The sequence below is a fragment of the Leuciscus leuciscus genome (genome assembly GCF_965113295.1).
Source record: "Leuciscus leuciscus genome assembly, chromosome: 8".
Classification (NCBI taxonomy): Eukaryota; Metazoa; Chordata; class Actinopteri; order Cypriniformes; family Leuciscidae; genus Leuciscus; species Leuciscus leuciscus.
In genome coordinates this window covers 24509958-24536685 of record NC_138732.1, presented here as the reverse complement: position 1 = coordinate 24536685, position 26728 = coordinate 24509958, and the positions used below count along the sequence as shown (strand labels likewise).

Sequence of the window (26728 nt, the reverse complement as noted above, 5' to 3'; positions counted from 1 at the left end):
ATGTTCAAGTCTGGACCATCTACATAGAAAATAATGAGTATTCTCTATATTTATGTTACCTTTTAAAACTTTGGGGTCAGTAAGATTTTTTTTAATGTTTTTGAACATTGCTTACCAAGGCTGCATTTATTTGATCAAAAATACAGTGACATTGCAAAATATTACAATTTATATGAACTGTTTTCTATTTTAATATATTTTAAAATGTAATTTATTTATGTGATGGCAAAGCTGAATTTTCTGCATCATTACTCCAGTCTTCAGTGTCATATGATCATTCAGAAATCATTCTAATATGATGATTTGATGCTATCAATGTCAGGATTCTTTAATGAATAGAAAGTTCAAAATAACAGCATTTATTTGAAATATAAATCTTTTGTAATATTAAAAAGTGTCTTTACTGTAAATTTAGATCAATTCAATGTGTCTTTGCTGAATGTTTTAATTTCTTTAAAAAAATGGTATATACATTGCTGAACTTAGTTTTAGAGGTTTTTATGAGCAATAGCAATGGTGATAATTGCCTGAGATACCACTAAAAACAATAACTGATTCAAGTTAATTTGTCATTATTATATATTACACATGCTTAATATTGTGTTTGACTCTTCATTAATTATGTTCATTGAATGCCTGCTGTGCACTGTGACTAATAACAGAATGTTTGGTGATATTCTAGAGCATTTGGTTGTGGCGCTCATGTGCGTGTCTTAGTGATTAATGAGCGTGTGTTTTCCAGGCCTGACTCCCCCCACCACACCCCCTCATAAACCAGTGGAGGATGAGCTCTTCAAACCAGACGGAAAAGCTGAGCACACCACCAAGAGCTCGTGCCTGGCGCGGGCGCACATACGCAAGCTCCCAGAGCAGACAGAACTGTATGCCCAGCTGCGCAGGATGGGCCAAACGGGCGACACAGACTCTAAGGGTGGGATGCAACGTGCGTACGGGGACCATGATTACTGCCTATTGGACCTGGGAGAGAGTCGCAAGAGAATGGCTGCGGCACTCGGCTCTCAGTGCCATGTGGAAGTGGGGGAGAAGGAGGAGGATGAGATGGATGTGAAGAACTGGGAGATTGAGGGACAGGAGGAGAGGCTCCTAATGAACGTCCCTGACTACCAGCAAACGACTGAGGACGAATCCACCACTGCTTTGTTCACGCCCAGTCCAGAGCAGACCAGTGAACCCTCACCTGTCCGTTCTCCCACCCCAGAGCTGGACGCCCAGTCCCCAGTTTCCTGTTCGCCCCCCTCACCCAGCTGCAAACTCCCCTTCAGGTACTGAATACTCTGGTGGCTTTTCTATTGCTGTGTTTTGTTGAACTTTCTGACTTCCGACTTCGAAAAGTGCAATATATCGCCAGTTGAAGTCCAAATGCACGTATATGATGTCACACAAACATAGCAGCACTCAGGGAAATGAAATACCTTGATGAAGGTGCGTTCATGCCATATCGGAATTATTAATGATGGGATTTCGACTTCTAAAAAGCATTCACGACCATGTAGAAGAGTTGAGAGTTCTGAAGAATGGCTGAGGCTGCAGTAAAATGTAGTTAAGCTGTTATCTAGTGATAATTTAATAATTCCTATAATTGACTATTGTTAGTGTCTTAAAGGGATAGTTCACTTTGAAATTAATGTTTGGTATGTTTTAGCTTACCTCAAGGGCATCCAAGATGTAGGTGTCTTTTTTTCCGCAGTAGTTTCGATTTTGATATTTTTAGGTCAAACCGTTCTTGTCTGTCAGTCATATAATGCAGGTCTATGGTCATTATCTCAAAACACAAGCACAGAGTCCAAATTAAAACAATTCCCCGTCGTCCAAATTAAACAATTCCCCATCGTAAGTACACATTGATGGCCTAAGACACGAAACGAGCGGTTTGTGTGAGAAAACGAACAGTATTTATATCGTTTTTACCTCTTATACGCCGCCATGTCGAAGTGATCTGATCTGACGTGTGCGCAGACTGGTGCATAGATATATACACACTAGATGTCGCCTTGTCTACGGCAGTTAATTGGAACGAATGTCTTTAAGGCGACATCTAGTGTATATATCTATGCACCAGTCTGTGTACACGTCAGATCAGATCACTTCGACATGGCGGCGTATAAGAGGTAAAAACGATATAAATGCTGTTCGTTTTCTCACACAAACCGCTCGTTTCGTGGCGGAAAAACTACTGCGGAAAAAAAGACACCTACATCTTGGATGCCCTTGAGGTAAGCTAAAACATACCAACATTTAATTTCAAAGTGAACTATCCCTTTAATGATGCAAGATTAATCTAAAAATAAACAAAAGACATACCATACATGTAGCTAGCACAGAGTTGGATAACTGATGTCTAATGTCCTGTAAATAAACTTTTAATAACCATTTATTGATTAACAAGGCATTTACATAATGACTGTTTATTTATTAATAAGGCATAAAGAGTGTTACTTGTTTCAAGACACGTTCACAGCAAGGAGGATAACAATAACTATAAAGTTTTAATAATTATTCTAATTTCTAATAGGGAGAATAGGGAAATCCACATCACAGCTATAACGATAACAACACAGAGGAACGATATCGATGTCAGAACCAGCATTACATAAGAAAACATGTTTGCCAGTGATGCATTTAAAATACAAAGTTAATCTGGTTTACAGAACATCTTTTATCATTTGCTAAGACTGTTTGTTGACAGTCAAACAATGGCTAAGCTAATGTTAGCATTTCCATTTTGTTTCTTTATATGTCATAATTTGAGTGGCAGGAGTAAAATACCTTAATGTTTGGAAGTCAGGGATCCCTTACAAAAATTAACTATGGTTTCACTACAAATAAACCCCCCAAAAAACATGGTTCTTCCACCATGGTAACCACAAATTAACCATGGTTTTGCAACACTAACCATAGTTTAACTGTGGTATTTGTAGTAAAACTGTGGTTATACAAATGGTAATCAATCCGCCAAAAACCATAAACTTTTACTATATCAAAACCATGGTTAATTTTCGTAATATCAGGGTGGAATATCCTACATCAGTCTTTAAATGCTGCATAAATCCCAGCACAGCTTGCTATTAGCAGGACGCTAGCTACTTTCTTTTGCCATTTTGAATAACTCAGCCCTGTTATCCTTCTTTCAGCGATGAGAGCTCAGAGACATGCCACGAAGCAACTGAAAAAAGGAGCAAGACAAAGTGTGGACAAGAGAATGATGTGGTAGGTTGAGTTTTCAAGCCAACTTGCAGCACTAACCTTATTATCAAAGGCATGCATGCATCTGCAGTCTTGTTCATTTCCTTTAAGTGCTGTGGAGCGTATTTGTTCTAATAAGCTGTGCATTTGCAGAACAAGTGCCAAGTGATCTACATTCACAACCTTCCGAGCAGCGTCACTCAGTCCATGCTGCGTAAGCGCTTCGAGGCCTTCGGCCTTCCAGAGGACTGTAAAGTGGTCATCAAAACCGAGTGGGTTCCATTTCTGTCTAGTTGCCTGACCTTATCATGCCCTCAGCAGTGAGTGGGAGAAAGGAGTGCTGATGTTTCTCTGTGTTTGTGTGCCTGTGTAGCGAGCGTTGTGGAGTGATCACGCTGAGGCCCACTCAGAACGGCCAGACCTCACGGCACAGGTGGGACTCGCTTGGTCCGAGCGGAGGGAACGGCAGCCGGCGGTTCGGCAGGAAGCGTTACATAGATCTGGGTAAGACAACAGAGAGCTTTCTGTCTCTTTGATGTCCTCTTTACATCAGACGTCTGGTGCTCTGTTCTGAGTCAGAGGAAGGTGTCTTCTCATTTCTAAGCTAATAAACGGCCTAATTCAACTTCATTTGCATTTAAATAGGAAAAAAAGACTTCTTGATTCTTGGTTGGCCCACTTGAAAAAGCAGGGTGCCGATTTAATTATAGTCAGGCCAGTACACTGCAGTGCTTTGCTATAACATCAAGTCGAGGGACTAAACAACGTGTGAAGTCAGTTCCAGGCAATGACAATGATAATGAAAAAGCAGCTTGCTTGATTTGTTCAATTTTAAGTTTAACTCATCCAATCTAATGTGCTGAGTCACATTCTAGTTAGCCTATATTAAAGTTTGGTGGGGTATAAAGATTACAAAAATTCTGTCCTCATAGTGATAGATAGATAGATAGATAGATAGATAGATAGATAGATAGATAGATAGATAGATAGATAGATAGATAGATAGATAGATAGATAGATAGATAGATAGTAATAACCGTATTATCAAACAGTGTTGTTGTTATTATATAAAACTGAAACTATTAAAAATTGTTTTATGGTAACTAAAAAGAAGCTGAAATAGAATTGAATTATTAGAGGAAAAACTTGAATTAATACTCTAAAATTTTTAAAACAAACTAAAATTAAACTGAAAATGTAAAAATAAAAGCTCATTCAAACATCAACCAAAAAATACAGGAAGCATTTTCTCCTTTTTAAAAGTTTTCTTGCTATTCTGTCTATGCACAATTATAGTATTTATTGTATTTTACAACTTAATATAATAATGTGTAGAATTAATACTTTATTTTTATTTTTTATTTGTAACCAAATATAATTTTAAATTGATATAAGCAGATTTCTTTAGTGTTGCAAACTAACGGAGTGTTTTGCTGTTCAGATGAGGCGGGTCCAGGTCCGGTGAAGAGCAAGTATGATGCACTGGACTTTGACGCTCTGCTGAAAGAGGCCCAGAGAAGCCTGCATCGCTGACACGCCTTACCACGCCTCCAGCGTCACGCCCCGTCCGAGACTCGCCTCAGCACCTCAACCAAGGCACTTCTTCATGTTTACATTTTGAACATTGGATTAAAAAAATAGACCTTGTCACTTCTAACTGAGGAATCGGAGGACATTGGGGTGGCAGGATTACAAATGAGCAGAAACCGCTCTGAGACACCGGACACAAGTGCTGCTTCTCGTGTGTGTTTGATGCCATTCATGACGTCGCGAGCGGCTCGGGCTTCGTAGCAAACCGCACTCTTTTCCATTGGTAGTTGTGACGTGTGATTTTATTTTTTTATTCTTTTTTTTCGTACCCCTTTTGTCTTCTATTCATAGACCTGCAAGGTGCTTTCACCATTTTGTCGTACAAATATATAAACAATAACTGCTTTGTATTAGCAAAACTTTGTGGATGTTCAACTCTGTGTGTGTGTGCGTGCGTGTGCGCGTGTGTTATGATGAAAAGTGGAAAAAACGACAAACAAAAAAATCCTACAAGGTAGAGTTTACAAATCAAAAAGTCAAGAAAAAAGTAGTCTTTTTGTAATTTTAGTGCTTCCTTGATTTCATCTATGCACTCAAACAAGGTAGTGCTTCTTTGGTCTGGCCTCTACCCTCCTCTGCTGTGGGAGGGGCTTTTGCTGCTGGAGTCCAAGCCCGACTGTACTACCTTAAAGCTTATTTTTTGACATTAAAATACTCTCTCCTATCCAATGAAGAGATTCAAGTTAACACAAATCCTGCAAAGTGTATCAAAATATCGCTCTGTTTGTTTGAGCAGCCTGACACAGCCAATGGTGTGAGTTTGGGGGCGGGGCTATCTATTTGGCTGACCAATTGTTAACCGGTTTCCATTTTTTTACACAGAAATGACTCTTCACCTTTAACTTACCAGTTTCTATTACTGTTTTAGTTGCCAGAACGCGACCCATTCCAGTGGGTGACAGAAAGGTTTTGATTGTTTCCCGAGAAATGGAATGTACCCATCACAAATGCGATTGTAATGCACATCCTATTGGTCTTGATTTGAAAGTACAGTTGAGTGGTTGGACTCCGCCAGTAGCAAAGCCCTGACCGGCATCCAGGCGGTTGCCTCATTGGAGCGCTCCTGTCATCGGTTGAGAGAAGGGTGGCGGTAAACTAGGAGGAAGATCTTTCCGGAGCTCAATCTCATTAGAGATACGGTTGTATCTCTGCTTTGTTTACATGTCACTCTCTCATAATCTTGCTCTCTCTAAGCTCAAACACTCTTTTTTTACTCTCTCCTTTCTGACAGGGGAAGATCTGCGGGTTTTTTCTAGCTCTTACCTTGTGGCTACTTCTCTATTTGTCCTTTGTGTGTGTTTTTTGAAGTCTAAACGTGTACCAGTGTATAACTGTGTGTTGTCCGTGTCTTTTATGGGCTCTAGGGATGGGTCTCTGTCCAATATTATATGCTGGGACCCGTTGTTTTTATTCTGCGGGGGTCTCCTCGAACCCTCGGCCTGTGGATCTAGTGCAGTTGTGAGCGAGTGTGCGCATGTATGTGCGTGCTGGTTTAGGGAGGGCCGTCCGTTGGCCTCTCTTTGCTCCCTGCCTCTCCCCTTTATCCCGAAACACACCCCCACTACCCAAACCTGAATGTTTACATGACTGAATTCTCTTTTGACTTTTACTAGAGCGCACACTAAGTACAGAACGCCTTATTCAGTGTTAAAGTACCCTATCAGGACGTGCCTTTCGGCTTTCCCTTTTACGGTACTGAGCTGTTACTTGGACACGGCCTCTGAATATTACAGACTAATTCGCCCAATAAGATCTTGAGAAAACAAACTGAATGAGTGTTTGTGCTTAGTATGTATACTAAGTGAGAGATGTGCTGGTTTACATGATTATATATATATAAATAAGAGAAGTATATAATGTGTATATAGCACTGTGTCTTGTGTAAACATGAGAAGTATGGTTATGTGCTGTACAGCGATGTGGTAAACATGTGGTTTTAAATGGTGGGTCTGATTGGTTATTGGTGAACCCGATGATGCAGCGTTAAGCAATACAGGGAGATCCAGAAGGGAATTTTCATTGATATGGCTTCATAAGTCAAACACTGTTGTATAAAGTGTCCCTTTAGAAATGGTTCTTTTTAATTACTTTAACATGTTTTTCTTTTTTATGCAATTGAGATGCAATATCGCTAAGAGAGCCTTTCTCATTGAAGAGATTGGTCGTTTTAGGGTTATAGGGGAAATCGGATCTTGTATTGTATGTTGTATGCGGCTTAGATCGTTCACAAAGAAGGTCGGCGTTTAAGGACTTTTTTCAAGGAAAATACACAGACAGCCCAATCTCACAAGGAGAGCCTTAAACCTTAGGGGAAAACAAAGCTATCAGTCCTATCTGATCTCCTTTACAATCCAATGTGTTTTCTTTACTGAAGTAAACTTTTTCAATACAGCCATATTATAAAAGGTATATACATATATATAATTATATATACATATATATATATATTTGTGTGTTTGTGTAGATAAATATATAGATGATATAATTTGTTATAGATCATTTTATTCAGTGTTTCAGAACACTTCAATACATTTCAACACTGTCAATATAGAATGTACAGATCCAAATTAAAAATAAAAGAAAAAAATATTAAAAAAATAAAACTTCCAAAGGGAACCTTCTTCAATGCAATACATTTTTTCCAGCCCTCATTTTAGCAATCGCTAGACAAGTTGACCAAAAAGTACATTTGATGTTTGGATACAGGAGAAGTGCGGTATCACATCAAATCCATTTCACGAATGTCATGATCGTTTGGCTTGGCCCTGTGAGTGTGTGTGTGTGTGTGTGTGTGTGTGTGTGTGTGTGTGCACATCTGATTTGTTCCACTCTTCTTTTTTTTTAGTTCATACAAAACATCACTTTTAATTCACTACATCTATGGCCCTGCAATTTGTTGTTCACAAAGTACATGCTCTTGCAAGATTGGAGAGAATTTTCCAATTGAATCAGCAGATTATATTTGGGCAAAGTTTATATTGTCTGTGTTAAACCTTGGATCATTTTATCAAGAAGGGGATCTAAAGTTTGTCATTACGGTGCCAGAGCATCAGATAATGAATCGCACCACATCCATGTCGCATTGTTTTGCTGCTTCAAGACCTTGTCTTTTGTGGAAACAAAATTTTAGTCAAAGGGCATATTTTCTTTTCATTGTATTGTTTTAATGATTTTTTTTGGACTATTTACATCTAATGACTATCAAATTCACTATGATTTTTCTTTTTTAACGTAGTTTTTGGTAAATACTTCTAGTAAGATTTTATATTTTTACACATTTGTTTCATTTTGAGTTTTTTTATTTATATGCCACAGGTTGCATATTTGTCCAGGTTGGGATGTCTTGAAATGATGCGTTTTATTTTCAACTTTTTTTCTCTCTCTCGGTATTGTGTGATTTTCATACATCTTGAGAATGTGGAGACAAATGCATTTCAGTATTTTTAAATTGTTAAAATCTAGTTTCCTAGATCAAATCTATATAGTGGAATTATTTGATGTCATAAATTATATTTTAATTCATGTAAATAGTTTTAAAAAAGCAAATGATGGCTTCCTTTTAAACTGAACACATTTCTCTTCCGAGATTGTTTACATTATTAAACTGTAGAAAGAAACTGATCCTCATATACTGTAAAAAAAAGTACATATATTCATTGTTTTGCCTCCAAAAAAATAAAATCCATAATGAACATTCAGCTTTGTAATTCATTCATGTACTGCATTACTATCTGTAAGCCAGAAAATAAACATTGAATGTTGCAGTAAACCGTAATAATACCTTCCACAGAAATCAACACTATTCTTAGAACGAGTGCTGAACAGCAACTTGAAAAAGAGGATTTTGAAAAACCCAGCAGCACTTGCTTTAAGACCGTCACTTCCCCCAATGACATTACAATGCGTATTGCGTAAACAGAATAGCTCAGCTGGAAACAGTCTGATTGGTTACTGCATTGAAATGGCAGCCAATAGCAAATGGTGTTCTGTGTTGTATCCATGCTGACTGCCTAGAATTTTTAGCTAATTGTGGCAGTTCCTTTCACTGAGGGTATGTAGCAGAACATGCTGAATGAGACCACTGTTAATGCAGCCATTCGGAGAGCTGGTGGCAATTTGCCGCTCTGCTGGTTTGTGATTCGGATGTCAGAATAATCATTCCCTAAGGCATTGCGTGTGTGTATGTGGGGGATGCACATCTATCTGAATAGGCGTGTGTATTTGCTGTCACGTCAGAGCTTATTTTGGCTTTTGCAGTGGTTGCAGATTTTCATGACTCCACCTCTTTGCTGTGGGAGTGGGGTAAATGTAGCAGAAGACGTGACATCATAGTCGTTGACGTGAGTGACTGCGTCTTACGTGACGTAAATGCTAACTTTGAGTCCGCCTCTATTTGCTGTCCTGCCAATCCGCTCTCATCCTTCTCAGTCGATTAGGCCAACACCCCCTAGGTGTTATCCAATGCTTTTGTAAGACTGTTATGTATGTCCCAGTGGGACAGTTAGTACTAGCACGCACACACACACACACACACACACACACACACACACACACACACACAAGTGCAACCGAGCATACTGCATCCTAGGGGCAGAAGTCTTATTTTGCACAGCAACACAGTTACAAAGCTTTAAAAAGACAAGGCTAGGTTCAACAATTCCTCACTTTTATTAATACATTTCTACAGTAATAATTTAAAAAAAAAATTGTTTATGTGGACTTTCAAAGTGTATTCATACTGTGCTCTCTAAGATGTTATTTAGTATGTAAGAATTCTATTCTGTACAGTTTCAGCCAATATTCACTAAAGTTTGATAATTATAGCTTTAAGAAAACTATCCGTTGATGACATAAACCTGGTGTGGGAAATGTTGCAATAGTCTGTTACTTAAACACATTAAAAGGGTATTCTTTACTTTTAAGCTCAAGACTAGTGTAAATAATTGACAAAGGAATATCCTGCAGAGAGAAATAATAAAAGTGGCCCAAATTATGGGTACATTGTCATACATTCTTATTGTCTGTTTTTGCGCAGTTTGACGTCTAGGAAATTACACAGGTCTTGGACTGAGATGAGGATTGGCCCGCGCTTGCTGTGAAGAGAGAATGTGGATATGGAAAAGCAGAAAAATGACAATTGTCAGTTGTTTGTAAAAAATATTTTAAAACCCTTAAGTTGTTTCAAACCCATAAAAAGTTTTTTTCTTCTGTGGAACACAAAATGAGAAATTTGGAAGAATGTTCATGTTGCTTTTTTCCTTACATTGAATGCAAAAAAAACACCAAAAAAGTAGTCCATATAAAGTCATATGATAGCTTTGTGGGGGGAAAATCACTGAAATGTAAGTCTTTATTCACTAAAAATCTTGAATTCCGCAGTAGACGCATGGACTTTTCTGATTCTATTGCATCATTTTGTGCTCACTCTATTCAAAAGATCAGTGTAAACATTCTTTAAAACGTCTTATTTTGTTCCGCAGAAGGAACAAAATAATACAGGTTTGAAACAACATGTAAATGAGCAAAAAGGAAAAGTTAATCCCAAAATGACAATTAAGGAACATTGAGACACTGTTTGAGTCACTATTTACCTTGTCTGGCAGCTGCTGCGGCAGCATCTGCTTCCTCTTTAGCTTTCTTGGCCTCTTCCAGCTTAGCTAACTTGGCCTCGTGTATTTCCTTTAGAGCGTTCCACTCCTTCCTGTTGTTCAGCAGACGATCTAGCATGGGCGTGATCTCCACATGGAAGCGAGAGAACTCCTGCAAGAGGGATGGGACATGAGTTAAGGGGGAGTTATTTGAGGTGGGTAAAATTGTTGATTATAAAGAAACTTCTACATCATTCAAGATCTTGTTATCCTAGCTATCCATATCATAAAAACTTTAAATGCAGTTATTGTGGAAGCTCATTGGTTCTTGCTGAAGCTCAAACGTGCAGCGTAACACGAGAATGAACCTCATTGGTTCTTGCTGAAGCTCAAACGTGCAGCGTAACACGAGAATGAACCTCATTGGTTCTTGCTGAAGCTCAAACGTGCAGCGTAACACGAGAATGAACCTCATTGGTTCTTGAGGAAGCTCAAACGTGCTGCGTAACAAGAATGAACCTCACTGGTTCTTGCTGAAGCTCAAACGTGCTGCGTAACACGAGAATTAACCTCATTGGTTCTTGAGGAAGCTCAAACATGCTGCGTAACACGAGAATGAACCTCATTGGTTCTTGCGGAAGCTCAAATGTGCTGCATAACACGAGAATGAACCTCATTGGTTCTCGCACGTCAAGCGTACATACTTGAGCCTCCATTTACCACAACTAATGTGTGAGTTGATGAATGTTTATATGTGAATAAAAGCCTAAACTCAATCTTTTCATCATATAAAATGATCGTGTCTCCAGAAAATTTGGACTAAACTGCTCAATTCAAATAGTTTTACAATCTCTTTATGAATTTTTTGAAGCATCAAAGTAGTAGTTGCGCAGCTGTCAATGGAGAGACCGAAATCTCTCAAAGATTAGAAGACATTCTAACTGCATTCAAATAAGCTACATCACACTTATTTTTGTTATTAACTAACATTGAAATTTGTAAAGGATTTGAATCGGTAGAAGATAGAATCGCGATTCATATGTAAAGCAATTTCCCCCCCACCCCTACTTCTGTGACTCTTTACTTCACTTTCTCTAATTCCAGCAGGCCTGCATTCTGACGTTCACAGTCAATAAAAATGAAGTATACAGACATCTGATCAAGACAATCGCTGTGCATTTATGCTGATGATTATGTATCTGCTTCCTGATGGACTCTCGTCTGGATCCTGTGAACATTTAAAAGTGTAGATCAATGAATTCCCATATGTCGTTTTGTTTACTAATCGAAATGGAGGACCTCACCTTGTAAACGAAAGCACAGACGAAATCAATGAAACCACACTGCAGTTTGGGAAGATCTTCAGCTTTGTTCCGGTCCATCATGGGCTGTAGACGAAACAGCATGTGCTTAATTTGTATCAAAATGAAACCCCACAACATATTGATGCAAACTGAATACATAGCGGTGGTGAAGATCCATTCGACTAAAGCAGAAAGTTCAGTGGCACTTTTTCCAAAGTTGACATTATATTCCTGCATTTCCAATCACAGCTAAAGAAAATGGGGAGTTTGGAAGCAGTCTGTTTGACTGGGCCTTTGTGACCGCTCTTTCTGATTCACTGCACCGCATAATAGGCAGTACATCACGACATGACCCATGGGAACTTTTCATTCTTATTCCTTTTCTCTCAGCCCCCCCCTCCCCCCCCAACACCTCCCACCCCTTCATTCCAGGCGCTATCTCACAATGGGCTGCTGCTCCAGCACTGTCCTCTCCAGGTCACCCTGCTCCCAGAATTCTGCAGCAACAGACAGCGCCACCTGCAGGACAGAGAGCAAGTAGCCACGGTCAATATTAAGCTTAGATTTGTAGATGCATTTGGAGAGAAGCAAATATGGACTTTATATGTAAAATATATTAAATGTGCATTAGAGACCATTAATGACTTAAAGAAGAAGCAGAAATCGCTCCATAACAATGTCCACTGAAACAGACCTGGCACATGTCCCATTTGCAACTATGAAATCTAACTCTATCATCATTGTTCTTGGATCTACTTCATGAATATAGTAATAGCATTACCAGAAAAAAAACAAAAAACATTTTGAAGCAATATTCTTTTTTTTTTTTTTTTAAAGCATGACATACAGCTCAATATAATCTCACGCATGTGAGATTATCTACAGTGCCGTCTGCTGCGAACTGCATATAATAATGAGTGTTAAACAATGAATGTAAACAACCCATCCATGGATACATTATCATATGAATAGGGTTTCAGACTCATTATGCCAGCTGAGAGCCCAGCAATTTTATTTTCTTATGCAGTCACACCCTTGGCTGCCCTAGATGTTTGAATACATTGCTGTAGTATCAGGCCTTGCATGTGACATTGCATTATGCATTAGGAATATCTAACCTTGCTCTGAATCTCCCATGGCTTGGCAATGGCTGACAAATCACAGGCAGTCATCATCATAGCCCTGCGGTGAGGAAAACCAAAATACCATGCTGTGAATTCATATTTATGAACCCCAAATGGCACCAAATTCAAGCGTGCTGCATATTTTCTTTTGCAAGTATATAAATCAACTTATTTGCCAAGCAGAAATTATGGTTGATATAAAATTTGTAACCCATTATTTTCTTACATGACAATCTCTTTCCGAGTTGTTTCTAACATCATGTATTTGGTCCAAGTGTCCCAGCTCTCGTAGGTCTTGGACTGATCCACAATCTTCTGAAACATGGTCCTTTTCCTGTGGAGGCGCATCATGATTAAATTCATGTTAATCATGTATATGCAGCTCTGACAGCCTCTAGCTGCAAGACTAAAGGCCCGTTCACACCAAGGACGATAACTATATTGGTGTCCACACCAACACACAATATCGTTCTGTTTATTCTAATCGCAGGCTGCAGTTATGGCATCTAGCACTTTAAATGCTCAAGCTCTTTAAGCCTCAAACGCATATCTCGGGTCTTTAGTGACCCGGGACGTCATTCACTACCATCCGCCTCATTCATTTTTTAAAGTTAGACATCAACCTTCTTAGTATTCCTCAATAAATTCATTATAAACAATGCAGCAAGATTTTTTTTTTTATAAAAGAATGCCTGTTTTCCCATACATTTTGTACAAAATTGTATAGGGTCGCTAACGACCCGAGGTGTGTAACAGTGTAAGTGTATCTTTTTCTGCACAACAATAATTGAATCTTTGATGACTGAATAAGTGGAATTCACCTTTATTTCACAAGGTGGAAATGTCGGATGAAGTGTCGTTTCACTCATAGTTACCGCAGGCAGAAAATAAAAGAATAAATATGTTTAAGATGACGAATATGAGCCAGATGCTGATTGTACAGGGAAATTAGCTCTGACGAGGACAGTGATGATGGTACAAAAACGTCTGCTCAAACTGAACCCTTCCGTACTCCAAAACGTAACAAAATATGCTTTATTTTATTCTTCTGTAATTCTTATTCTAATATCAGGAGTGTTTTATTTTTATTCGGGTCACTAAAGACCCGAATATATAATAATGATTGGCGAAACATTCATGCATTTAAGGGTTAAAGCAGGATGGATTCTGATTAGCTGTCAATGTTTTTACCATACATCAGCTGGAAAAAAAATCTTTCTGAAAATGATTCCAACAATATTGTTTCTCGGAGCCGTTATTGTTATAAGTGTTGTGTGGACTCTGCTATTCTTTTATATTTAGAATGATTTTTGGAACTATATCTTTATCATTATAGTTATAGTCCTTGGTGTGAACGGGGCTTAACTCAAAATAAATAATTTACAAAGTATATCCCACAGGGCTGAAATATAAATTTCTTACTTGAAATACAAGGCCAAGTCTGTAGCGATGATAGCTATGTCCATCAAATGGATGACGAGTTCGTGCTGTCTTCGGTTCAGATTCTGGTAGATATTTAAGGCCTTGGAAAACAAATTATTTCAGTGAGGAAACTGCTGGCTGTGAGTGAGGAGGCAGTTATTTATGGGGCTTATCAACTAGATGTACATTCTCAATGGTCTGCAGAGTTCAAAATTGTAATGATGTCTGAAGCCTTCTGAAAAATGTCTAGATATATAATAAATTTTCAGCATTACATCATCTCTAAGTAGAGTTTTTCCAAAGTCCAGATGGTGCCTCTCCAGAATGGAGGAACCATGCAGCTTTGCCAGTGGATTCCCAGACCTGGCAAAATCATCACAGAAAATTATTCTCAAGACCCAGGAGGTCACAGACTTTCAATCAAATTGAATGTAAATAAGCATAATGCAATCTAAGATTTCAGCTTGCAAAATTCAGCATTATTAAAATCAATCAAATCTAAATGTTGCCTTTTGACATACATGAAATATATATTCTACATCCCTTAATCCTACACAATACCTACCCAATACCTTAACTTAAAGCTGCAGTCTGAAACTTTGTGTTAAAATTTTTCAAAATTTAGATAATAAACGAGTACATTATGAATCCATTTTCCAAACCGTGTTCTTGTCTTATCCTGAATCACTACGCTACACCTATAACAAGTGTTCATATTCGATTTTAGACCATTAGCTGTTTATTAACTGCTCAAGCGCCAAAAGTTACGGACTGCAGCTTTAACAACTACCTTACTAACTACTATTAAGCAGTAATTAGTAGTTTATTGAGGCAAAAGTTGTAGTTAATAGTGAGAATTGGACCATATTCTAAAGTGTGACCATCTTTTTAAATGTAGACATGTCTTATCCTGCATTGATAACAATGTGACCCATGACTTCCACGGGTGTCCTCTCAAAAAACAACAACGATGATTTAAAAGAGAGAAAGTCTTCAAACAGTATTTCTAAATATTGTTATACATTCACAGTTTTCTTTGATAAGAGCAGTGGTACGTTGACAGTAATGAGTACATACTTCATCTGGTAGAGATTGTTAGTGCCGCGGTGGTCAATATCATGACAGAGCCCAGCGGTCACCATCGCCATCGCCTCCAGGTCCGTATAGTAGCGCTTCAGGTCACCTGTCTGAGAAACATGAGAACCGGTTTAATGGGCTTGAAGGCGAAGCCTCCTTAAGACACTCTTGCAGAGCAAGACGCTGACAATTGAGGGCTCATTAGGCTCGGTGAAGAAAATGCCTGGCCTGCATTTCTTCCAGCACTCCAATACCCCGTCCTTCCTGATGTACGGACAGTTCACTGTGATTACAGACTTTACCAGAAGCAGGTTTACACTTGGATGATTAATTAGAAGGGTCTGCCATTTCAGAGGATATACGTTGGAGGTGGGCCGTATCATTAAACATATTACCTAAAAAAAGGCCCACGACTCTAGCACCCACCAAACAGAGAGGCAAATTTATCAAATGCTTAGTTACAAGGGTTAGAGGACTGGTTTGTTTGTTAAGGAAAGTAGGGTTTCTCTAGCAAGATGAACACTTGTAACTTAGGCAAGCACAGATTTTAAGGGGACTGAGAGGAGATTTTTAGGGCCCTCTTAATTAGGTCTAGAACTAAAAAAAATTATTCTGAGAGAGTTTTCTCTTACCATGAGCAGTGTAAACATGGTCTGGCCAACGTTGAAGCCATGCCTCCAGTTGTGGTAGGTGATCTTCCTGTAACCTTTACTGACTGAGTACACAAAGCGCACCAGGGTCTAGAGAAAAAGCAATGTCAGCTTTCAGTCTTACAAGGCACTGGAAATATTGTATTTACAATGTGCAATAAAGTGTCTTAGAACTCAGTATCTCTTTAATGACTTGTAGCAGCAATAGTTGGGTACTCGCTAGGGTGTACATACATAAGACAATGATGATAACTTTGGTGCATATCTCGCCCTGCACCATTTGTGTTGTAGACATAAATTATATCTCGTTTTGCAAATGATAAAATGGGCAAAAATTGGTACCCAAGCAATATTTAGAGACCAGGGGCTTGATTCATGAAAATCTTCCTAAATAATAATTCTTGAAATATTTCTTAGACGTTCTCGAAATATTTTATTAACTTATCAGTAGAGTTATCTGACTATATGGTGGTTCTTTCTGAAGACTGTGATTAAATAAATTAAAAACACCTCAAAGGCCATCTTTTTGTGCTGCCTGCAGATTAGTGTAAAAACATAATAAGCTGCCATATTATTTTCATTGTGACAAGCTTGATGGGAGTTCCGCACTCGGTGTCATTTTGTGCCATATATTACTTAAAGAGAAGGTCCTTAAATGGAGTGATCTGTTGCATTCATTTGTGCCTCAGAGTTGTAACTGAGTTTCAAATTTCAAAGTGCAAAATGATCATTTTTTACATTATCGATCATTGTTGTTTTCCTTCAGAGTACTTGTGCACATCCCTAGTAATATTAAACGTAGCTAGTGTTATGTTGTAATGCTTGATATATGAAACAACCCAATAAATTCATTAAACACTTAACCTTTTGGGATTTATGATAGAATTTTTATTATTTTATTCTAACTTGGCATCACCACTCACCTCACGTGGAATATGGAACTTGTCTACAACACCCAGCTCATAGTACATCTTGATGCCACACTTCACTAGGTCCAGCTCACTGAATTCAAAGTCACAGAAGTGAAACTCAAAGATCTCTGACACCTTTGAGTCTGGCAGTTTTTCAGCCTGTAGAGAACACCAGCATGAAGACACACAGCTATGAAACAACGAGACTTTAAACCAATAATGATTTTTTGTGTTTTACCAGAATATTCTCCAGCTCGTCCTCTTCACATTCATCGGGCTCTTTCCCATACAACTCACGTGTGTTCTGAACACACACAAAAAAAGAGTCAGTTTCACACTGCTGATATTCCAAGATGATTATTTTATGTTCATACAACCCCTTTTAATCAGACCATCAATCATAGTGTCATATATGACGGCACTGCTCCTCCACATGATCAAGTTAATTCATACTGTACAAATATGATGTACTGCTATTACCAGCATTTCCAATGTACTGTAATTTATTTTAATTAGTGCATACTAGGGAAAAAGCCCTGTCAAGTTGGAGAAACCCACCAAGACATTCTGAATCTCATCCTTTCTGCACTTGACATGGTACATGACCATGTCCTGAAAGATGTCCTTGCGATTTTCCAGCTTGTTCATCCTGTCATAAGTGTCTGTGTTCAGCACTGACCAGCCCAGGAACTGAGTGAGTGACTGAAATAGACACAGATTGGGGTTTACATTCAGGGCTCAAATTCAGGTTTAGATTCATATTTACATTCAGGTTTATATTTACTGTATTGATACAATTACTGGTTGAGATTCAGGTTTAGATCAAATTTTTCTTTCAGATTCGCATTTACTCTAGGTTGAGATTCAAGTTCAGGTTCAGGTTCGCATTCAGTTTTGGATTCACATTTACATTCAGGTTTACCTTTACCGTAGGTTGAGATTCAGGTTTAGATTCACTTTCCCATTCAGATTCAAATTTATTGTAGGTTGGCTCACATTCAGATACAGATTTATATTTACATTCAGGCTCACGTTTGGGTTGAGATTCAGGTTCAGATTCACATTCAGGTTTAGATTCACATTTACATTCACATTTATTGTAGGTTGAGATTCAGGTTCACATTCAGATTCAGGTTTAGATTTACATTCAGGCTCATATTTAGGTTGAGATTCAGGTTTAGATTCACATTTACATTCAGGTTCATATTTACTGTAGGTTGAGATTCAGGTTCAGGTTCACATTCATATTTAGGTTTAGATTCACATTTTTATTCAGGTTCATATGTTTAGGTTGAGATTCAGGTTCAGATTCACATTTACATTCAGGGTCACTTTTACCGTAGGTTGAGATTCAGTTTCAGATTCAGGTTTAGGGGTTGTTTACACAACACCGTTTTCAACTAAAAACGTAAAACTTTTTATGCATTTTGGCCGTTCGTTTACACGACAACAGCGTTTTGGGTGCCTGAAAACGCAAGTTTTTGAAAACGGTCTCCATGTAAACAACAAAAATGCAAATCTGTGGAGACGATGACGTCATGCACATGCGTATTACGTTTTCAGTCTATAGCCTAGTGTTTCATCGCCATCTAATGGCCTGGCAGCAGAATACAGGGGGTTTTATTCGTTTTCGCAGATCCGTGTGAATGGGGATCGTTTTGATAATGGTGTTGTCTGTACGCAGAAAACTCAAAGGAAAAACTTCTCCGTTTTAAGCATTTCGTTGTCGTGTAAAGATACACTTTCTCATTCACATTTACTGTAGGTTCACATTCAGATTCAGGTTTAGATTCACATTTTTATTCATGTTCACATTTAGGTTCAGATTCAGGTTTAGATTCACATTTCAATTCAGGTTCACATTTACTGAAGGTTGAGATTCAGATTCAAATTCAGATTCGGGTTTAGATTCACAATTTCATTTCAGATTCACATTGAGATAAAGTATGAATCTGACAGAAATCTGACGAAGATAAAAAAAAAAAAAAAAGACAGATCAGTCAGAAATGAATCTGAAGACTACAAAAAAATGTCACGTGCCCACAAAGAATGGTTGAACTAAATTAAAATGCTTTCTATGGACTGTAGCTCAAAGAGACATTAAGTAGTTTTTTGTCTTTAGAGCTTTGGTTTAGCTTTCAAGGGGCAAAACACACTATGGATAAATAATGCAGAGTCTGCTGATTCATCCATTATTGTATATTTAGCTATGACACACTACCGGTCTATACTGTGGCCTCAAATACCTCCATTAGTGTTTCATCCTGTTCGTCAAAAGGCTTTCCATCTTTCCTGTTATAGAATGTGGCCACGCCAACGATTTCCTCTTTCTTGTTCACGATGGGCAAAGAGAGCACATTCTTTATTGTCCATCCAGAGTCATCCAGAGGTTCTTTCTGGCAGGACAAAAATAATTAAATTCAATAATATTTCAGGAACATATTTAGTTTAGTAGATATACAAAAAAGGTAAGATATACAGCTTTTGGAAGACTGTTCATTTAATTGAATGGATTATGTAGGAAGCATAAGTTAAGGTGATCTCACTTGAAAGTCAAAGAGCTCGTCTTGAGCAGCGTTCATGATATTACAGATCTGTAAGACAGAGTGAAGGGAAAGCAGCAGTCACGCTCACTGAGAAGGGGTATTGCTTGCTGATTAATTACTGTTCACAAAATTACAATTATCCATCATTTCAGTGTGGGAGCACATTCTATTCCCCCTCACTGTGCACATGACAGGAGCATTATAAACCATAATAGCTTTCAAATTGTCTGACTACTGTGGCGTCAGTGGAGGAGGATGGAGGTCTAGACTCTCACCAGGCCGTTCTCTGCGACGTAGGTGGGAAGCCCACTTACTAATGCCCAGTGGTCAGGAGTAGGGTTACTGTAACGACAACGAATATGCGTCTGATCAGAACAATACAGAACTTTCCTATAATAAACCCCATCTTTCATTTTCTAGGTGGTCTAGAGAAATCAAAAATATACACTGCTGTTCAAAAGTTTTGGGTTTGTAAGATTTTTTTATGTTTTTGAAAGAAGTCTCATGCTCACCAAGACTGCATTTATTTCATAAAAATATTGTAAAATATTATTACAATTTAAAATAAGTGTTTTCTATTTGAATATATTTTTAAATGTTGATTTGCTGCTCAAGAAACATTTCTTATTATCAATGTTTAAAACAGTTGCTGCTAAATACTTTTGTGTGATACTTTTTTTTCTTTTTTTTTTTTAGGATTCTTTGATGAAATGCAGAAACAATTTATTTGAAAAATAAATATTTTGTAACATTATAAATGTCTTTAGTGTCACTTTTGACCAATTTAATGCATCCTTACTGAATTTAAATAATTTATTTTTTCTTAAATAAAATAATAAGAATAGAGTACATGTGCTAAGAATATAACAGTGAGTTATCTCAAAAAATAATAAAATCATTATTGCTCAGATCTGGCTCTACAGGAGGGCCAGTTTGGTCCAACCTTGCAAACACCCAAAAACTATCTGGCCAGCTTGCATCTTGCCATTTCTTAATATGTTTATAAGGTACAACATTTACAATGCATGTAATGTAGAATGATGCATGATAAAGCATGTGGGCTTAATTAAATGCCAAATGGTAGCGCACAGTCAAATTTAACAGGCAATAAAAATGAATTAACTTACGGAATTACTTTGATGTCCTCCTTTCCATGCAATATGTAATCAATCAATTTGTAGAAAATCACTTCCTGAAGCATAAATAATAGCGTAAGTCAAACACAACAGACGTGACAGCAAGTAAGAACTCATAAGGATTCATTCAGGGAAATTTTGTGTTGCTCTTGACATGATTAACTAAATACACTTTTCCTATTTATGCAATGTGTATCACTCACTCTGCCATCAGGTGTCTTTGGTCCACTATATGGGGGCACCTCTCCCATTAGTACGGGCCAAAGATCAAAGAACTCCTACAGGCAAAAGAAATAACAAAAATCAACAAAAAAAAATCAAAATGCATCAACTGGGAAATATACAAGCGAATAAAAACTACAGTTTACAGTCCCACTTTATTTTAAGTGTCTTTAACTACGATGTAGTAACAGTAAACTAGATGAGTAAAGTTAGATGACAAACTTTGATGTTGGCTTGCTCTGAAAGTTTAAACTAACTTTGAAAAGCTCTGAGTTTGAAGGTTTTACTGTCGCTAGCATGATTAAACATGTTGCTAACATGAATTAGCATGTTTTAGCACATTACTGTTTTACCACATAAAATGTTTTACCACATTACTAACATGATTCAACACTTTTCTAACATGAATTAGCATGTTGCTAACACGTTTTACCACATTGCTAACCTGAATTAACGTTTTGCTAGCATGAATTAACAGGTTTCAACACATTGATAACTTTTCTTATTATGTTGCTGGCCTATGTTAGCACATTGTTAACAATAATTTGCATGTTGTTAACTTGAATTAGAATGTTGCTGTCATGTTTAGCACAGCTAGCATTATTTAACATGTTGCTGACATGTTTTACCACACTGCTAGCATTAATTAGCATGTTGCTAGTATGATTTAGAATGTTGCTAGCATGATTTAACATTTTGCTAGCATGTCCTAAGCTAGTTGCAAGTGAAAGATATGTAGTGGATGAAGCTTAAATACTCTATCAGAGTTACTGTATTAAAGTTTTGACCCCCTCAATGAAAGTCTATGGAACTTTTCGTAGTTTTGATCATCCGTTTAACATAAATCGGATCAGTTCGAAAATAACAGAACCGAGTCAGAACAGTCTGAAAGTCTGGCCCGAGTTTGGTTTGTCAAGACAAAATAATTAATAATTTGATACAATGCACTTATTGCGTATAGATGTTTTTACATTGTACTTATATTTTAAAGAAATACCAGCATGTAATTACATCTAATTACACTGTTGACCCTTACCTTACCCCTTAACCCACCCTTAAACCTACCCATACCACCAAACCGGACCCTAACCTTACCCGTATCCTACATCAATAGCAGCAAAAGTGACGTACCCAAAAAAAAATTATGAATGTGCACTAAAGTGTGACCCAAACTATTTACAAATAGTTACAAACTCAAGTTACAAATCCAGCTGCATAGTTCATATTATAAATAAATAAATAAATAAATAATCACTTTAGTTTTGGTCATGTCGAGGAGGCCCACGGAGTAGCGGTCACAGTTGAGGAAGGCTCGGACTGTATAGAGGGCCTTGTGGAACTGTCTCTCAATGTCAGTCAACTCCTCAAACACTTTGCTGGCAGACCAGAGCAACACCTTCAATGAAGATATGAGGGAAAAATGAAAAAAGACTTTAAGTGGCAGCGTTTATTGGTAAATGTCTTAAAGTCTTGTTAATGGTTAATGTCTTGAAGAAATCCTACCTGTCCCTTTCTGGTTTCACAGTTGTGCAGGTAGCTCAGGTGAAACACTCGAAGCACAAGATTGGCAAAGCTGAGATATTTCTTCAGCGTCTACAAGACACAGAGTTTGATTTACTTCAATAGAGCATTTCATCTGTTCTGTAGAAGTCAGTTTAATCAAAGTGCTTTCACTGTATTAATATTAATCGAAAAGTTGCTGCCTTAAATTTTGTACTTAAATTACATTAATCTGATTCAAAAATGAGCTGAATCTTGCTTAACTTATTTTGATGAGTTAAAGCAATGTAAAAAAAACTGTTGTCATAACTTTTGAGATTGAGATTAAAAATATGGGTGGCGAGAACAATGCATATAATTATTTTCTGCATTGTTTACATTTCAAATTGGCATCCTCACCGAGACTTATTGTTGAGTTTAAACCCAAAGCGCTGTACTCACTAGTATTACAGAGGATGATATGAGTGAATACCTCTTCATCCTGAGCAGTGAAATGTGGAGCACCGATCTTGTTGATCGCCATCATGACGGCCACCATGTCTTTGCCGTTCAAAATGGGAGTCGCGAGCACATTCTTGGTCTGGTAATCTGTCAGGGTGTCTACAAAGTCACTGAAGTGGCTGTCCTGGAGAGGGAAGCACATTTATCCATGGTGAGAATGTTAACGTTAAATCAGTGTTAAGCTAAAGCGTCACTGATGCGCACAATTAAATCATTTAATTTACCTTTGAATAAAAGTTTGGAGGATTTATTGCTACAGTTACAATGCCTAGTAAAATGGTAAAACACTTTACAATAATAAAAATGCATTAACATTAATTAAAAATAAATAGACAACATATTTGTTGTATTTTAATGTTAGTTAATAAAAAAATTTAAATCAACCTCAGGTCCATTAAATAATATTAAAAGATTACAACTTTTGTATTAGTACATTTTGAAATGAACATTAATTTAAATTAATGAATGCTTTAGAAGTATTTTTTTATTGTTAGTTCATGTTAACTAATAGCATTTAACTAATGTTAACATATGGAACCTTATTGTAAAGTGTTCCCAAATATTTTTACACTGCAAAAAAAAATACATTTTCTTACTCACTATTTTTGTCTTGGTTTCCGATTAAAATATCTACACATTCTTAAATCAAGATAACACTACTTAAGCAACTTGAATGATAGTAATACTTGTTTTCTAAAAAAAAGTGTATCAAAATTAAGTGAGCTTGAGCTTAAAACAAGAAAAAATATCTGCCAACGTGGTAAAAAAAAATTCTCAATTCAAAGGGGAAAAGTTTTTTTTTTTTTTTTTGCGATACTGGCATATATTTGTTTTTGTTGTAAGCCAGAAATTAAAAAAAATTTTTTTTTTACTTAATATCTTATGTAATTTTGCATCTCAAGCAATTGTCTTTATCTTGATTTAAGAATTGTACTGGAAACCAGTACAAAAATAACAGATAAGAAATCATTTTTTGCAGTGTATTTAATGAAATGCATTTAAATATTTGGTAACGCTTTAAATCATACATAATTACATGCAACTAACCCTAAATCATACCCTAATCCTATAGTAAGTACATAATGTTAAATAATATTACTCAGTATTTACATGCATAATTACATACCTTAACATAAAGTGAAACCATTTTTTTTTTCTATTGGCCAATATCAGACAAAAATATAATTCTAGATAATATTTGAATAACTGATATTAATAAACACACAGGTTCATTTGAAACATTAAATTCTCCATATTCTGTTCCACATCAACAATAGAAAGGGAATGTTAAATGTAGAGTTTAATGTAAGCACTGATATTCTGCTGACTTGTGGAACATGGCGTTAGGCACTGACCTTTAGATTTAATCCAGGATCGCTCTAATTCAACTCAGATTAAATACTTTTATCCCCTCCAGACCTGGTAACATAACAAACTGAGGAAGAGCGCTGACCTGCTCTAATCCACCAGCACTAGCCTTGCATTTTAATAACTGAGCTACAGTGCCATACACATAAAAATTGAAGAAATATGATTCTCAGAATGTAGCCTACAAAAATAACACACTGTCCAATGTGTTACGCTTAAAAAGAGGGCAACGCTTTTCGCATATGTGCTTGCTTACAAATATCAGCACATCTGAGTCTGGCAGACATCTTAAACTGAGATAGGATGCTGTTGCCACCTTGAGGGTTTCAAATAGGCTTACTTGGTATTTCAGTCACATAACGCCTTTGTCAAAGATTGAGAAACCCCATTTTTTTTAAGTGATTATGAGCAGTACGGAGGAAAGTATATTGCTGTCTGAGAAGCAGTAAAGCACATTGTGTGCCAAAGAAAAAAGTAATTTATAATCAAAGAGAGAGGGAGATTTCATGGCTGTTTCTGCACAACACATTCAGTCATATCTGTCTGTGCAACATCATCTCCTGCACATTTCTCAAATTTATCAGCAATGGGCCCTTATAATTAGCATAAAATCCTATTTTAGAGATAAGGAGTGTCTGTTGGCCTATTTAATTTATTTTTTTATATATATTTTTTTTAATGGGAGAAAATTCGGTTCATACATAATTCAATAAAAACAGGAAGGACAATTTATTCTTCTAATAAAAATGAAATTTTGAATAGTCACACAGTCATTAACTTATATTTTGGTCTGTCTGATCATAACTGATGAAAATATGAATATAAAATGTTAGTGTTGCACTGCTCTCTACTGGTAATAATGTGAATTGCACTCTCATATTAATAACTCACAGGACCGAGATACAGTGTTGCTGCCTTACATTTTGAAGTACAATCAACTTGGATGTTTCATTTCAAGTCATTTCAACTTAAATTACATTAAACTGACATTAAAATGAGTTGAATCTTGCATAACTTATGTATAACAATATAACAATATAACTTTGATGAGTTAAAGCAATGTAAAAACATATGTTGTAATAACTTTTTGATCAGTGTAACTTATTGATCACTTTTTTACATTGTAAGTTAACTAGGTATTTATGATATAACAGCTTAACTAGGTATGGTTAGTTATCCTATTCCTAAATGAAAGCTTGTTTCTATATACTGCCACATAATAAAACAATAAAAAGGTATCTGCGACTTTACCCCCACAATCCTGAATTATGAGTTTATATATCGCAGTTCTGACGTTTTATCTCAGAATTGCAAGTTTGGGTCACAAATCTGAGAAAAAAGTCAGATTTATGAGATATAAACTTGCAATTACGAGAAAATAAATCAATTGTAAGATAAAAAGTTGTAAATACCTTTTTTTTATTCTGTGGCAGAAACAAGTTTCCATAATCCTACCTGTGTGACATCAGGTATATTGACAGTCTTCTTGGCAGTGGCCACATGGCCCACAATGCCTGTGTCCAGCGGGTACACAATCTCACTGTCCGGTGGCACCAGACACTCCTCCAATGTGGCATCTTTATGGACATTGAAGATTCGCGTGGCCAGTTCAGCTATGCCGTTCCTCTGGCGGTACATGAAGAGACTCATGCGGTCTGCTCGTAGCATGAAGGTGAGATGCCGCATGAGGTTGAACACGGCCCTCTCCATCTGCAGGTTTTCCTGCATGTCCCGCACCATATCGAAAATGATCTCGCACTCCTCAGTAGAGCTCAGGTCATGGTAAGAGCTGACGTCCACTTCTGTTTTCTTGGTGGTCGACAGAAGTTCGGAGATGACCTTCGCCCGGAACCTGGAGTCATAGTACTGCTTGGCAAATGCTGGATTACTGTCCAAAAACTTCTCAGCCACATCCTTGTCCACTGCAGCCATTTTATCTTAGCTGTCAGTGAAGTATTACACTTTTCTAAATTGCGTTATAGTTGTCCTATGAAACCTGGCAGCAGGACGCCGAGAAACCTTTGGGATTACTGGAGATTGTTTTAAAGAAGCATCTACGTGTGCTCATAATCCTGTCCAATTGTAATAAGGATTATGACATTCACCTGACAGCAGCCACAGCCATTTTGCATAAACATTTGTTGACACAATTAGAACATCTGAAAAATGTGTAACTTTAGTTTTAGGATTAAGGTTGCATAGAGACAACAAGACTGTCTTTCAGTAAAGCACAAGAGGGTCTTCATAAATTGTATCCCTACTCAAAATGCAAACACACCTTTCAAAAGTTTGGGGTTGTTAAGAATATATATATTTTTTTATAATTACTTTTATTTAGGATGCATTAAATATAATACAATATAATGTTAATATATTAGCATATATGTAATATGTATTAGTAATATGTTTTTACATATTATTTTTCAAATAAATGTGGTTCTTTTGAACTTTCTATTCATCAAAAAATCCTACAAAAAATGTATCATGGTTTCCAAGTTCTCAACATTGATGATCATAAGAAATATTTTTGAGCACCAAATCAGCATATTTGGAGTATAATAAAGACTGGCAAATCATCATATTAG

The 26728-nt window shown here is 37.0% G+C and overlaps 3 protein-coding genes across 8 annotated transcripts in view; 1 reads left to right on the top strand and 2 right to left on the bottom strand.

Annotated features, from left to right (window-relative positions):
• ppargc1b (peroxisome proliferator-activated receptor gamma, coactivator 1 beta) overlaps positions 1-8490 on the top strand; it is a 46951-nt gene extending 38461 nt beyond the window's left edge. For both annotated transcript variants that reach the window (XM_082177270.1, XM_082177269.1), the window contains 5 exons: positions 743-1283; positions 3153-3228; positions 3358-3476; positions 3578-3708; positions 4646-8490. In XM_082177270.1, the coding sequence (XP_082033396.1) occupies positions 743-1283; positions 3153-3228; positions 3358-3476; positions 3578-3708; positions 4646-4737 (959 nt within the window). In that variant the 3' untranslated portion in view covers positions 4738-8490. The remainder of the gene's footprint in view (positions 1-742; positions 1284-3152; positions 3229-3357; positions 3477-3577; positions 3709-4645) is intronic.
• matr3l1.1 (matrin 3-like 1.1) overlaps positions 1-26728 on the bottom strand; it is a 52687-nt gene that overhangs the window by 5267 nt on the left and 20692 nt on the right. The window lies entirely within an intron of this gene.
• On the bottom strand, positions 5622-26706 carry pde6a (phosphodiesterase 6A, cGMP-specific, rod, alpha). The gene is made up of 22 exons (XM_082177268.1): positions 25599-26706; positions 22747-22899; positions 22278-22367; positions 22030-22170; positions 20756-20830; positions 20544-20608; positions 19692-19758; positions 19417-19464; positions 19117-19266; positions 17429-17572; positions 17109-17174; positions 16883-17029; positions 15942-16049; positions 15310-15419; positions 14508-14595; positions 14233-14333; positions 13037-13144; positions 12805-12868; positions 12131-12205; positions 11687-11770; positions 10386-10554; positions 5622-9887 (listed from the first exon to the last, which is right to left on the bottom strand). Exons 1-22 carry the CDS (start codon positions 26073-26075, stop codon positions 9838-9840), a joined length of 2580 nt encoding a protein of 859 aa, XP_082033394.1. The 5' UTR covers positions 26076-26706; the 3' UTR covers positions 5622-9837.

What these genes read in the sequence shown, in the direction of transcription:
- pde6a (XM_082177268.1), bottom strand. Translation starts at nt 26,075, where the DNA reads ATGGCTGCAGTGGACAAGGATGTGGCTGAGAAGTTTTTGGACAGTAAT. An exon ending in CCATGTTTACACTGCTCATG is followed by an intron (nt 15,420 to 15,941) that starts GTAAGAGAAAAC and finishes CATGTTTCTCAG; the next exon opens with ACAGGTGACCTGAAGCGCTA. An exon ending in CGCAGCAGCTGCCAGACAAG is followed by an intron (nt 9,888 to 10,385) that starts GTAAATAGTGAC and finishes CTCTCTTCACAG; the next exon opens with CAAGCGCGGGCCAATCCTCA.